The sequence below is a fragment of the Platalea leucorodia genome (genome assembly GCF_965183815.1).
Source record: "Platalea leucorodia genome assembly, chromosome: 6".
Taxonomy (NCBI): Eukaryota; Metazoa; Chordata; class Aves; order Pelecaniformes; family Threskiornithidae; genus Platalea; species Platalea leucorodia.
The window spans coordinates 15,702,796-15,717,625 of record NC_138828.1 but is presented as its reverse complement, the minus strand read 5'-3'; the positions used below and the strand labels follow the sequence as shown (position 1 = coordinate 15,717,625).

At 36.9% G+C, this 14,830-nt stretch overlaps 1 protein-coding gene across 1 annotated transcript in view; it reads right to left on the bottom strand.

The window, feature by feature from the left end:
* The window catches only part of HHIP (hedgehog interacting protein), a gene marked incomplete at both ends in the record, with an annotated part of 71,123 nt that overhangs the window by 53,768 nt on the left and 2,525 nt on the right, over positions 1-14,830 (bottom strand). The window contains 3 exons of the mRNA XM_082315280.1: positions 1,486-1,687; positions 2,466-2,622; positions 9,826-10,021. Coding sequence (XP_082171406.1) covers positions 1,486-1,687; positions 2,466-2,622; positions 9,826-10,021 — 555 coding nt within the window. The remainder of the gene's footprint in view (positions 1-1,485; positions 1,688-2,465; positions 2,623-9,825; positions 10,022-14,830) is intronic.

The following is a 14,830-nucleotide window of genomic DNA, read 5'->3' as shown; positions in this document are numbered from 1 at the left end:
TAGCTGTTGAGAGTCTTATCAAGCAGGCTATTGCCTATTCAGAAGCATGGAAAATCAGTTTTCTATTTAGCCTTGCCTCTAAGTTTCATCTGTAAAAGTTTCCTTGAGGAAGGTTTGTTTGGGACCGATAGCAGTTCTGTGGAAAGTTTCAGTGTCAGTTTTTCACAACTGCAAACTATCAGAATTTTCGGTTAAGAAATATGAAATAGCCTTAGATTGATGTTCAAAAATACCCCTGATAAGTCTCTTCTGTTTTGGTATCTTGAACATAATGGTTACCTATAGAGGCAGAAAGGGAAGCATTCAGGAAATCACAGAATCATATAAATTGGTTCTTTTCCTGAAAAAGGTGTAATATATTTCATTTCCCTCTCTCTCTCTCTCTCAATACAAACCAAAAACCTCTGAGATTCCCTCTCAGAAAAGACTATCTTAATTGGCTTATTGCCCTTATAGCTGAAACACAAAATGATTAGTTAGCATGTGCGATGCATTTTAAATCGATACGGTTTGTCACAATTATTATTTAAGATTACTCTGTCAAGATTATGTCAATATATCTTTCATCCATGAAGGCTCTATGATATATTGTCTGGACTGTTCTAGGCAAACCCTGATTACAATTTAAATTTGCTTTATATATCTGGATTTTACTTGCATTACCACTCTAAAATGTGACAAGAAATCAACATGGAACACCACTTAGGACATTTCCAAAGTAAAACATCCCCCTATAGACTTACGAGTTTTCCATTAGTACTTACCCCGTACCTAGATGTAATTTCTTACCTCCACCCTCCAGTGTATTCCCATCAGTGCCCATTCACCATTCACTCCCCTGACCATGAAAGTCTTCCCATTAAACAGGATGAAAGCTGTTGCACCAACGCGCCCGCATGGCTGAATTTAGAGGGTCAGTCACTTTTTACGTCCACCTCAAATACATGCCGTTTTAAAGCAGCCTCGCACCAAGGGCAGCTTGTGCCACACCTGAGGTTGAGCTAAGAGGGAGCGAGCACCACTGCCCCTCTCCCGGGGGTCCCAGAGCACCCAGGCCCCCTCCTGTGTCCGGCTGCCAGGGCATCGCTGAGCAGCCGCAGGTCAGGGAAGGCCCTGAGCCAAACTTGCTCCCACTGGAATCACAGCAAAACTCGGCTGAATTCAGTGGGATGGAAATGAGCCCAAAGGACTGAAAATAGAAAGATAATGCTGTGGGGTGCTAGTGTTGGATAGTTTCTTCTGAATTTAAAGTGAGGAAAAAATGAAGGGCAAGAGAAAAATGTGATGAGAATTATAAGATGCTATGTTTTCCCTTCCTCAAACAAGGAGGTTTTCACTTCTTTGCCAAATAGAACTGTAGTGTCTATTGTCATTACTCTTCCTTTTTATTATTTAAATTAAAATAATTTCTGAAAATCGTTTCTTCCCTTTTTCCCCATATACAGGCTAAAATATAAACAGGTAGAGATAAGCATAAATTCCAACCTTTATTCCACTTTGAACAAGCTTGTGTATATCCAAAAAAGGTTCCTTGAGTATGTCTCCTTCAGGACTGAAAATCTTCACATATCCTTCTTTCTCAAGAATAAAGAGGCGATGGGATCCATCCCCACAATGTACTGCTCCAACGGGCTGCCTTAGTCCACTCACAACCTCTTGAATACAGAAGCAGTTGTGCTTGTGTTTTCTAAAAAAAATTTTAAAAAATAGTGAGAAATTTCTTCTTTCTCGTAACCATAACACAACAATGTCCCTAAAAGATAAAATGATTGTTCTGCAGTGGTACTAAAAACACAGTTATACATTCCAGAATAAATTATTTCCTTGAATGTGTGCAAGCAGATAATACTGAAAATCAATTTGAACTTCACTTGAGCAAAATTTGGTTTGTATACAAGAAAGAGAAAATTACTTCATCTTAGATCTGAAATGTAAAGGAATAGAGAGAAAAAATGTGGTAAAAAAAGAGAACAATTTATAAATACAAAATTTCTACTGTACAATAAACACAGTGAATTCCAGCAATTTGACAAAATTTGGCTTCTAAAACCCATTTAAAAATAATGGCTTATGATGGGACAATCTAATTTAATTATTTTCCCAAAGAAAAGTACATGAATGAAATAAATTGAAAATCATGAAATAAATATTTTACTAATAAACTTATAGTAGCTGTTTAGTAATATTAAATTCAGGTAGAAATTACTGCCTAGAACTATGTATGATCCACAGGGTGGATCAAACCAGGATTCTAACACCTTTTCAGGAACGCAAATATCAAATGGTACTGAAATATTGAAGCTAATGTAACTTTCTCTTTCGAAGTACGCTAGCAGCAGCGAAAGAAAGTAACATCTGGAAAACACAGCTGCTGAGCATAAGCACACATTGAGCTGTTTCACTGTGAAAACCACAGGCTTTGCTAGAGGTTTTTTTCAGATTAAACAGCATTTATCTTTATGAACCTGCTGATCTCTTCCTCTTTGTCATATTCTTCCATGTGGTCCAGGGAGTTAGAAGCTGGCCCTCGCACTTGTTTTCTTGGAAAATCTGGAAAGCATACACCACCATCTTTTCTTGCATAGTAAAAGCAAAACTCATCAGCTGTAGTTTGGAGAAAACCTTAAAAATGCAAAAGAGCATACAAATATTTAGTGTGTTGTCATGTCTGCAGTTTTGTGCTGTCAAACTAATCTGTAAATAGATCATATATTGAGTCAAAAAAGAAGTCATTTTATACAAAGTGCTATCTGCAAAAAAGGCCTGCTCTGATTAAATACAAACTGAGTATTACCTTTTATAGTTTTATCTGTATTTGTATTAAACTGTATTTTCAGTGGGCTTAAATAAAAATACCAATTCATTCAAAATGACACTACAGTTCACGCGTTAAAAACTTAAGAGACAAAGTTCAGAGTTAAGGCTGTGATACACTTTTCCCTGATTTTAACCCTATTAATCAAGTGTAGTATCGGCTGTAAAATAGCTTGAGCAGCTTTCTTTTAATTTTTTTTTTTAAGTGGCTTGTTGTAGTAAAAATTTCAGTAAGACTTCGGTAAAAGACATGCAGTAAAGACTTTGTGGAATGCTGGCAGCAAAGGCCATCAGTCGGAGAGGTGAATAATTAGTTGTCTCAGAAAGCGAGAAGTACTGCTGCAGACTGCACCGTGTTGACATGCAGTTGGCCTCTGGTTGACTCCCAGCCTTAGAGTGGGAGAACGCAGTGTCCCATCGCGAGGCCTGCTTCCTCAGCCCCCATCCCCCGAAAAGGGGGATAGGTCTCGTGCTGCATTGGAGCTGGCTTTAAGCTGGCTTGGATGAAAGGTGGTCTTTAGGTTTTAGGTTAAAATGGGAAGGGGTTCGAAGACCCAGGGAAACAAGAAGTTGGTAAAATGAGAGCCTTTGAGGAAAAACCCTGCCACTACTGATATTACACTATGTTTAATGACAGCAAAAATATCTGTTTCTGTCCACAAACCTATTTCTAGTCATTTCTATCCATCTTTTAATCATTAGTATTAAAGCTAAGAAGATAGAACTTGGCTAGTTATACATGTACTATTTCACCAAAACGTTAAGATAATCTATCTTAAGTTACCTTCATTCCTCTTTGCATTATTGGCATACTGTGTTAGGACGTACTATGGTCCAGGACATAACTCATAGGATACACAGAATTAGCACTTAATTGGAATTAGAGGCCTAATTTATGCATGGCTTTACCACTTGTGAATAATGCAGTAATCCATAGATCTTGGCCATAAACCCTCTGGCTTACAACGTACAATAAGAGCTGATCAGGGACAGCTGTGTTTCATTGGAAAATGCCAATTTCTTTTTCAGAAACATTATCAGTTTTGACAAAATTTTAGTTAACATGATGTTTCTGGTCCAAACTCAAACTTCTGGTCTAAATGAAAAAAGAGAAACAGACAGCAAACCTCCCATCACTATACTCCAATGTTTTGTAATTAGGGTGTTTCATTAGGAAGAGGAATATTCAGGTCAATGCCCCTCATCTGTCAGGCAAGACTTTGACCCTAAGTCTCCCATTTCCCAAGTAAATGTCCTAACAACGACTTTATTAGCTATCCTGGGGTGGTCTCTCTGTGGCTTTCTTCATGGAAAATTTCGAAAGAGTTCAATTTCTTCCTTATGTGGAATAGGAAAATTTTTTAGATCCCAGAATTTTTGTGGAGTGGAAAGCCTTTCCCACCCAACTATACTTCTTTTCATATGCATCTTCCTTTAAAAATATTGGAAAAATAACACGACAAAGCCTGCCTTTGGTTTCTATAAAATAATATCTGGAAACACATGGTAGTGTGTTGTGGTGTAAAAGTTTAATTACCAGGATTTGGAGCTTCAGTAAATATCATCTCTGAGGAGCTGGTTTTAATTTATAGTAGTTATTTGGAGAAAATGGGAGATATAATTTCAAGTGGAACAACTGAAGAGGAACTCTGATATAATCACAGCGTAGTATTCCAAGGCTTGTAGATATAATGCCAAAATCAAAGGTAATCTAAAATCTTGCTGTTGAATTATTTGACTTAAGAATACAGAGTTTTGTCTTTAATAATTTATTTCTCTAGGTACAGTGGGTCATTCAAGAAAATACAATAGCAAATTAGAGGTGTACAATTTCTAAGAATTTCTAGAATTTTCCAAGTATACCATCTACCATTTACTAAAGATAAACTACTCTTGGCTTGAATGTTATCTTTAGTCAGAGAAACGGAGAGCATGTTATGATCATATTGTTTACTTGGTACATGTTCATTTCAAATAACAGTCAGATGCACACTCACTTGACTAATGCCTTATGCAATGCCTTTTCTTATATGTAAGACTAATCCCTCTTCCTTATGAAATATTTTATCATGCACTTAAGTACATGTTGCACTGCAGTTGCCTTCTGCTATTTAGCAAACCCATCAGCAGGTTCCAACAAAGGAGAAGGCTTATATTCCATTTTCCTTAGAAATGCTCGTAAAAAATAGGGTTTGAATTAAACTATGAAAATCAGTCAGTAAATTGCTAAAATGTTGCATTACTTGAAGGAATGTAACCTCTGTAAATACAGTTTCACCTGTGTACCAGGGATGGAATTTTGTTCTATAAAAAACACAGTAATTTACCAAAAAAAATCTGTTCGTGTTATATATGCTAGATTCAACATACTAACAGCTTCACTAAAGACAGTTAGAAAAACATTTGCTTCTACTCTCCTGCCTGCTTGTAGCCATTTAATGTTTTCTTTATCATACTTAGATTTTAGTGTAGAGTTTGCCATTTTGTTCAGTGTTTGTACAGTGTCCAGAAGAATGGTCCCTGACAAGTGCCCCTAAGCGCTAGAATTGTTTGGAGAAAAAAAAAAAGATCATTTTGCTCAGTCTGAGTTTATTCAAATACAGCTCTGTCACTGTCCTCTGTGAGAACTATGCCTAATAAGGACTGCAACATTTGGTCCTGTGTGAACTTCTGTACTTTAAGAGACTCATACATATAATTACAAATTTCCTACCAGCTATGTATGTGTTGACAGAGCAGTGCCCGTGTTAACAAAGAAAACTGAAATCACAAAGGAAGATTAAATATAACGTTTAAGTGTTGTACATGTCAGATTTTGCACAGGCTTGCATTTCTATGCTTTTAAAACTTTCTGTCATGCAAACAAGAATCAAACTACAGACTTTTCAGTTAAGGCCGTTACAGTGAAGGCTTTCTGTGTTCGCCTTTATAAAAAACTGTGAGAATAAGCTGCATGATTTCAAGCCTTTTCAAAGGAAAACTTCTGCTCTCAGCTGATCCTCACCTCCTCTCTCCACTCACATTTGCGGTCAGTTATTCCTCACACTGTATCTTCCTTCTTATCCTACCTTCACCAAATTCCACGTTGCTGGATTCCCTGCTTACCCATCCCCCGGCCTCTTCTCTTTGATACACAACTCAAATGTCGTGGTAGCATTTGTCCCGGTCTTTACAGCAAGTCAAGTTCCTATTCACTCCCTTCCTTCTTTGCAGTGCACACAGGATTGAATATCATCCACTCATCTGAGTAGACCCACGCTGGCTTAGAGAGCATCTGGAAATCAGGCTCACCTGCTTTATTCCTGCTATGACCTTAAGCATATAGTTCAGTATTGTGTAAAAGAAGCATTTTCCTGGTTTGGTTTTTTTTTTTCTGATTTGCACTTTTGACAGCTAGATATGAATTTGTTCACAAAACCCACATTCTCCTCTCTCTTCTCAACTCAGTGAAAACTAAATCAAAGAGGTGATTCCAGACTGCTTGTTTCAAAATGTAATAAGTTCAGTGGTAGCTCCCATCATTTCCTGCTGGTTTTCAAGTGAGTAGTGGCCCTCTTCTCATACTCACACATTGCACGTACCTGCACACAGGCAGTGCCACGGTTAATCCCCTTGATGCTCTTGTTAGCAGGAGCAAGATTATGAGCCACTACTATTTTTCTGCAGGTTGACTATGTTGACTGTGGCTATTAGTTGACTATGTGAGGACTTCTGGAAGTGTTGTGTGGGCTGCAGAATTTCTTAGATTTCCAGCATTTTGGGCTGGGGTGCCCCTGTTTGGAGTTAAAAAATTCGTATCGAGCATCTGTTCTGGTAATGCCTGGATTCAGATCTGGGCCTGGATCTGAATTCAGCCACAATCATCTGGAACCCATTTCTTCAAATGAAAATAATGGAGAGCACATAGTTCAAAATCTGTCCGATGTCCCTGGATGGCAGAACGCACAGGTTTGTTCCCTAGAATATGTCACTTCCACTGGCATGGATCAAGTTTCTGCTCGTGCCTACAGGGAGAATCAGCCATGCCTTTCTTTACTAGCTATATTAATAATAAATATTAGACACTGTTCTCTTATGACCTTGGAAAACTTAAAATTCATATTGATTGAAGATCATTAAGTCACTTAACTCAAGTGTCTCCATTAGTAATCACTTAAACTGAGGCTTAGAGTAAAGATAGATGAGAAATAATGAGAACAGTCACCTGGGATGAAGCAGGGAAGTTCTAATCTCACAGACTTTGTGAAACATTACACCCTCCTGCGTTAACATATCCATACAATCCTAACAGCTATTGTGGTTAGTCTGTTTGAATAAAGAATCGGGTCCACTTTTTCTTTGGATATTCCTAAAGAAGTCAATGTAAGTTCTGATACAGTCATAACTGGTGGGCAAACTGCTGTCTTCAGAGCAGTTAACCAAGGTTCTGCTAGAGTTTTTCGTCTTTGCAAAAAGAGACAGAACAATGAATGAATTTCTGGAGCTAACTCATGAAAAAAACTGATGTGTAATTTCTCAGTCTTCTTGGTTAATACGTATTGCTAACATTTCAATTCCAGAAAATATGCTTACTATCTTAAATCGCTAATAATATTTCTCATTTGTGCAGGACTTAAGGGATAAAATTATTTTTGCAGTCAGCAATTTTCTTAAACTCCTTTGTATTGGTGTTCAGAAACAATTAGCACTCCCTAATGGAAGAAGAGTAATAATTTGACTTTTTAACAAATGCACAGTGAATCATTGCCAGAGACCTTGGTTTTGGGGGCCTGTTAATTTCCAACTCTTTGTTTAATCCTCCAGGCTAAGCTGAAAACATAGCTTCCACTTTTTCTATTTTCTTCTTTCTTTTGCAATAAATATTATGGATATACAGGTCTCACAAGTAAGCTAGAAAACCCAAATAAGTTGTTATTTTAATTATTTATATTTTAGAATGTATAAGACTATTAAACTATATTAAAATCCAGTAGGCCATCTTCTCAAAAAGAGGGACCTGAATCTTAATTAATACCTTCAGGAAAACCCTAGTATAGGTATCAACAACCATATGTACCAGCCAAGTCACCAAATTAACCCTGTTGGTGTCTGTGATGCACAACAACTTTTTGTTAGTACAGCCCACTTTCAGAACAAGTATTTAGAATGATTATTAGCATCTGATTGATGTAGGAAAAATCCTATTTTAACTGATGCTAAAGTATGTAAGCTCTTTTCCCGCAAAGCACAGTGCTCTGTCCAGTGCTAAAGTTATGCTTTCATCTGGTTATCTTTCAAGGCAACCTGGGTGGTCACAAAAAGCACTTGACATCTTGATGCACTTCAGCAGTTTTACATATACACAAACTTTGTAGAAAAATAAATTTGTCATTCGTCACCACATATGTTGATCTGAGGAGTGAGGTTCCTGTGGCTATAGCTCCTGTGCTGCTCAGCCCTTTCTCATTCTCTCTCCCTCCCTCCGCCTCCTCCTTCTTTCTCCCTTTTCCCTCTTGCACTTTTTTCCAATTAAAGAAATTGTTTCCTCAGAAACACAGAATTTCACAAAACAACTATGAGGGACACGCTCTGCAGAATACGCTAATCGTTTGCACTAGCTACAAACTCATGTCAAAAAAAGTCTTTGTGCTGACTTCTTATATGGGCCAAACATTTAGAATATCTAATCTGTTATCGCTGTTCAGCAGGCAGTCTTGGCAACTGTGATCTATTCTGCTTTGCTTTGGGGAATGTGATAAAGAGCAAGAAACAGCTGGTTTAAGAAAGCCTTAGAAACATCTCTTAGTTTATAAAGACAATAATAATATTTTCATATTTGAATGGGTTGAGATACATGCTAAACCACAGGAAAGGGAAAAAGTAAGTCAATTCAAAATGTTTTCTCAAGTCAATAAAAGAACGCTGCAAAAAATCCCTGCGCTCTTGGGATTTCAGAGAAAACAAGTACACACTGTACACACGCAATTAGAAAACCTTCCTCCAAATCTCATCCACTTAAACTATCCCCTTTACTCAAATATGTTTATATTATATTACAAAGCTGTGTTCATATGTCAAAAATGACTATTCATAAATTCATTTTTCATATCATTATCAACTCTTTTTTCCAGTCTGTGTTGCTAGTAAAAAAAAAAATCTTAACCAGTTTAATTATTTTCTCCTGTGTGGCATTATTTATAAGTAGTGTTTGGACAGGGAAAAAAGCATAGTTTAAAAATGACAGTCTCAAACATATAAATAATTTACTACTGAGAATACCAAAGACGTTATTTAATATAATCGTGTATTAAGACAGTATTTCTAAAAGAACCATCCTCTGTGGTTATTTTGTTGATATACTTACAAGTGATAGCACACATTTGGTGACTGCCTTAGACAACACAGGTCAAATTCTGGTTTTGGTTACGTCCAGCTAACTCTACTGACTACAGTGAGGAAGTGTTAGGTTAGTTAAGAATTTGGTTGTTAACAGCATGTTGGAAATGATTCAAAGATCACAGAAGTCTATCGAATAGCTCCCTTTGAATTCAATGGGCTTTAAACCCTGTGGAAAAAACATCAGTTTCTAGGGTAACAAAACCAGAAAAAACCACTTTACTCATCAGCTTTTAGAGTCTACAGCAAACAGCCAGCATCCTTTATTTCTTGCATTTTAAAGCTATCTATCATTTAGAATAGCCTTTTGGATGACCAACTGCTTGTTTACAGAACTTGAATGAACACGTTAATATTTCAGCAAAGGTAATAGTTTCAGGTGCCTTTGACAACAAACAATCCTGTGTTTCATGGAGAATTTAATAGGAGGGTGGCAAGAGAGCGCTCAAAACATATACCTCACTACATAAGATCCCCTGTGAAGACCCTGAGATATTCTGTCTTTGCTTGGGCAAAATCCCCTGGATATCAATGGGGGTTTTACCTAGTGAAGAAGTACCTATCTATAACCGCTCAGGCAATATCAACATTTCAAAACAGACATCCTTTAGCCCCATATTTTGTTATAGGTTTTACCTGGTATGTGACCTCTGCAAGTATAATAGAATTCTTTACAATAGTCTTTGCACAGGTAGGGAAGAGTTAGTTCTCTTTCAGGTGTTTCCCCTTTCTCAGGTGAGTGGAATAGGTTCTGAGCGTGAGGTGAGCAGTGTGCACATTTGATTTCCTCCAGTAGCTTCGCACATTCTGTGTTGTTGGTAACAGAAAGTATCTGCAAGCCACAAACCAGAGACAAGTAAATATATGACCTGTTTCCCCATCTTACACAAGAAAAAGTTTGCATGATCTAATGTAATAAACAATGCTAGCGGAACCAATACGGTTAGCATAAATGCATCGTTTCATGTCACCGTTCCGGAAGTGCAAAAATTATTACTGTGAAATGTGCAATTTGTCATTAGTACAGTGAGATTTTAAGTGCTTGCTTCTTTTTTCTCAGATGAGAATAATAGTACTCAAGTTATTTTATGGACTCACGCCCGCAATCTCTTAATCACATAGGCAACCTCTGAACTACAGGGATCATTTATATAAGGAGGAGCTACAGCAGCAGGGCTTCTACCCACTTCTCTTATGAGAAATACTTAAAAATCTAACTTGTAAGGTAACCTATTCCAAGTATTTAGAGACTAAAAATTAAAATTCTACCGTCAAAACACATCAGGAAAACCACATCTAGGTATTTAACAAATAGGTGTATCTGGAACGATACCACAGTCCGGCTACTGGAAGGACTGCTGTGGAGTTCAGCAGGTGCCTTGGATTCTTCATGCTTTGAATGTTGCTCTGCTTTTTGCACTCTCTAATGCAAACTACTTGGAGGTGGGAAAACCTGTATGTTTTCAGACATTTCTTTTTATAAGTGAAAAAGTAGAATTTGTTCGTAACATCTTGTTTGTCTCAATATTGAAACTGTAACTTTGCCCTGAAAAGAGCGCATATATTACGTATAGTACTTGAAGAAGCACGAAACCACGATTGATGATGTGTTTAAGTAAACACAGGAGCCTAAGGAGCGCAATGTCATCAAATCGTGAAAAATAATGGAAAACAGCATAGTTGTCTTTATTAGTCTTTGAATGCAGTGCACTTTGTTAATCTGTTGTTAACCACATGGATTGTTTTTTGATCATTCATCCCAATGGTGGGTAGTGGGAAATGTGTTCTCAGTTGAGAGGGACTGAATCTGATCCAATGCAAAAACAAAGCTCAGGTCCTTTCTACTATTTGTTTAATGCAGTTATAAACAAAGACTGTAAGACACTTACTTATATTAAGAAATATTAATGTGGTAAATATTTGTACTCTGTAAAATTTGTAAATATTTGTAAATAGCACATTTGAAAATATTGACACAGTTTTGCTATAGTTCCTATCTCTGAGTTGATTTGTAGAAGGACTTTCCAATGTCATTCCCTTGCAACATAACATCGAAGGGAATTATCTAAATTACTTTTGATAAAATAAGTTATTTAGTTCATGAAGACTCTTGATATGTTTGAGTATGCTGTCTCATAGTTTGGCTCTCTTTTAGGATGCAGTACTTTGATAACACAATTCTGAACTCAGCATTTTATTTATGGATCATAATTACAGGAACCTCAAACACTTGAGAGAAATGCACTCTCCGTTGTTTTAAACAGATACGTATTCAAAATATTACACAATGTATGGCCTGTACAGTTACATAAAATCCTATTTAAAGGAACTTTAATTTAGAAGACAAACTCTTTCCAGGAAAATTTAGTCTTACCCTACATATATTGTCTAAAGGCCATCTGAAATGTGCACTAAAGTTCAGTGGCCTGAGTTGGACCATTCATTAGAAGAACACCATTTGGCTTCTACCCTTATTCTGGAAGAGCTGCCATTGGCTTCAAGAAGAATTCCTCCAGATTTGCCAGGATCATTAAATGCATTAAATGTTCTGTTCTTTAGCCTATCTGTTCTCAGACTGTCCTCGGCTTCATAGCACCTGCAGTTAAGTAATGTGACATCTGCCACGTATGGTTTATTATCTCTCATCGGACCTTTTTTGGGAATATAACTGTCTCACATCTTTTGGAAAGGGTTTGTCTCTTTGTTTTTTTTTTTAAACCTTGAAGACAGTAATCAATTAATTGCATGTTGCATGTATGGCAGGTTTGCATTGACCCTGAATTCTTTGGGGAATTATTTCCACAGCCTCAGCCCCTTCTCTCCTAAAAAAGTTTAGGGTTTTTTTGCTAGACTGCTCATTTGGGCCATAGCAGCAGAACTGTTAACCTTAGTCTACTTTCTTGAATTTCAGATGTTGTTCTAGATATGGTAGATCTGTGGAAAAATGCCTTGAAGGCAAGAACCAAAAATACAATGATTACTACAATAAACTATAACCAAAATACATAATAACTGAAACTTTAAACTTGACTTAATAATGCCTAGGATTGCAATCCAGGTAGTAGAGAACAGACTTTGTATGCTTGCAGTAATCCACACTGCTGAGGCAATCTTCTGCATTAGCGGGACTTTCTTAAGGGATGATGGCATCCTGACCTTGGTACTTTGCGTTGCTGTGGTTCTGATGGGAAGTGGCCTGTATAATTCAGTCAAGTCGTTGTCTGCCAAATAGAACAAAGTCTGAAGCCAATAGGGGATGATCGAAAACACTATCCATAAACGTTACTACTTCTTAAGAACATTATGTCACCAAGAAGCTGGGAGCTCTCCTAAAGTAAGGATAAAATGACCTATTTTGGTGTTTCCACCAAAGGAAAGTGCACCATGACTACAGACTCTTCAAAGTACTTGCCTACATTCAATAGTATCACCTGCTTCGCAAAAATCTCAGATGTTTTCATCAGGGAGTTGATCTCGGGCACCAGGCTTTCTTGTGGTAGCAGTACGGTGGTGCGTTTAGAAGTATGACACAAGATATTACTAAGTAAATATTCAGTGTGTTTATTGAATTAACTCCACAGTGATGCAGACAGAAAACTGTACTTCTACTGGAAGACTCCAGAATGCATTGTGAACAGGGGGGAAAAAAATAAAAAATTACAGGATAGCAAAGCTAATTTACTGTTTCTTGTGGAAAACGTAATTGACGTTGCCTGGTGATACAGGAGAAGTAACGCTTGCCAACATTTCTGTCCTCAAAGTTAAGACAAAAAGATCCTAATCCCCCTGAGCAGCTGCTATCCAGGAATTAACCACAGGAATTCACCCCCTCATGTCATTTCTGGAATGAATCTTGGTCATATAATAGCTAATCGGAAGATTAAGGAATGAGAGTCAATCAATTATCTGAAAATCAAGTACAATGTTATTTAACTTTTAGAATGCTCAAGCAAAATAGGGTGGTAACATTTGCTCTGTGTGAGGTCTGATGTATAACTCTGTCCTGCCTGGGAGATAGGACAACTGTTCTATTCTGAATTTCAGTAAATTGATAATGTATTTACCCTGGAGTATATTAAACCAGTTTTAAGCGAAAGCTGAAATACTTACTTGAATGAAGCTTTTTCTGTTGGATCTCTACTTTGAAAATGACCTTAAAGTTGACAATGGCTTTGGTCTTTTTTAGAAATGTAAACTAATTTCCTGCTTCAATTTTTAAAGTCGTATGTGAAACCATCAAACTGCAGTGGTTTAAACTAACTGTACTCTGGAAAATATGTAAAACTTCCAAACATTTATTGCAACATGCCTAATAATGATTATGCCTGCTGCTGACTAATTTACAACATCTGTAAGATCATCCTTTAATCTCTAGCCACATGAAAGTAAAATGGGTAGACTAAAGGTAAGATAAATCCTGGAATGCGCAGGAAAGCATAGCATACTAAATTGGTTTATCAACAAAATGAATAGCGCAAAGAAGAAGAAACAGAAGACGACACAATAGACAAAATTCTCTACGTTGAATATCGTCATCTGTTTTGTGTACTCTGTTATATCTAGTTTGAGAAAGGCAGTATAATTTTGATGTTAACAGAAGAAAAACCAGTGAAATAAGTCATTGCATTAAGCCGTATTTGATATACAAGCATTTATGTCTAAAAATCGTATGCTTAGGAGATTGTTCAGCTGTCGGGTTGAACATATGCTTCTTCTGTATTATAGTGCTGGATTATGTCATTAAAGAGTTCGGTTTCAATTTTAGGGTAATATGTAAATAGATCATTGTACTAAGGCAGCTGTTAAAGGGACCCCAAGATGAGTTATTTGTTTAGTTGGATGTGTTCAACAATAGCCTTTGTTCGTGAAAGAGCCAGAGCAAACAAATGATTGTAAAAGGGCACACTTGAAAACAATTACTTTTCACCCATTCCTTGACAGCCTTGGCTGTGAAACCATCCAAGGTAGAGAGGACTTCTTTGCCTGTCGAGCTGTAAGCAAACTTTTAGAAAAACTGATATTACAATGTTTGACTGGGATGTAGTAGCCCCTCATAAACAAGGGGATATTGCAAAAACTAGAAGACAAAGAGTTAAATGTCAACAACAAGATGCAAAAATCTTACTTGAGCCAGTGCAATGTTGTATCTGCTCAATATGGTAGCTCCATTTTTGTTCCCAAAACCGCAGGCAGTGGTAGTGTTTTCACGATAAACACATATCAATAATTCAGTCAAAAATTCTCAGACCTAGCATCTTAACCAAGAAGCTCTTATGAAAATGTCTACTGAGCATGCTCAATTCTTTTTTTTTTTTTTTAAAAAGCTAGTGTTCAGATTTCTGTTAATGTCATAGCCACTCTGTCGTGTAGATAGATGATGGAGTTTAAAAAAGCTGGTTTTGGAACTGTAGTAGAACAGTTTAAAAAACGTGCTTTTAGAAAAGTTCCATTTAAATGTATTCCATAATAGTTTGCCATGTCTTTTATGGAATGACCACCTTGTTCTGTCAAGTATAAATGACATATATTTTGACAGTTTTTCTAAACATATATTGATACGATAAAGCAGATTTGTGAGTTTCATAACTGTTAATCTTTGGTGAAAAACAGTCTGATTTTAAAACCCTGTAAAATAACATTA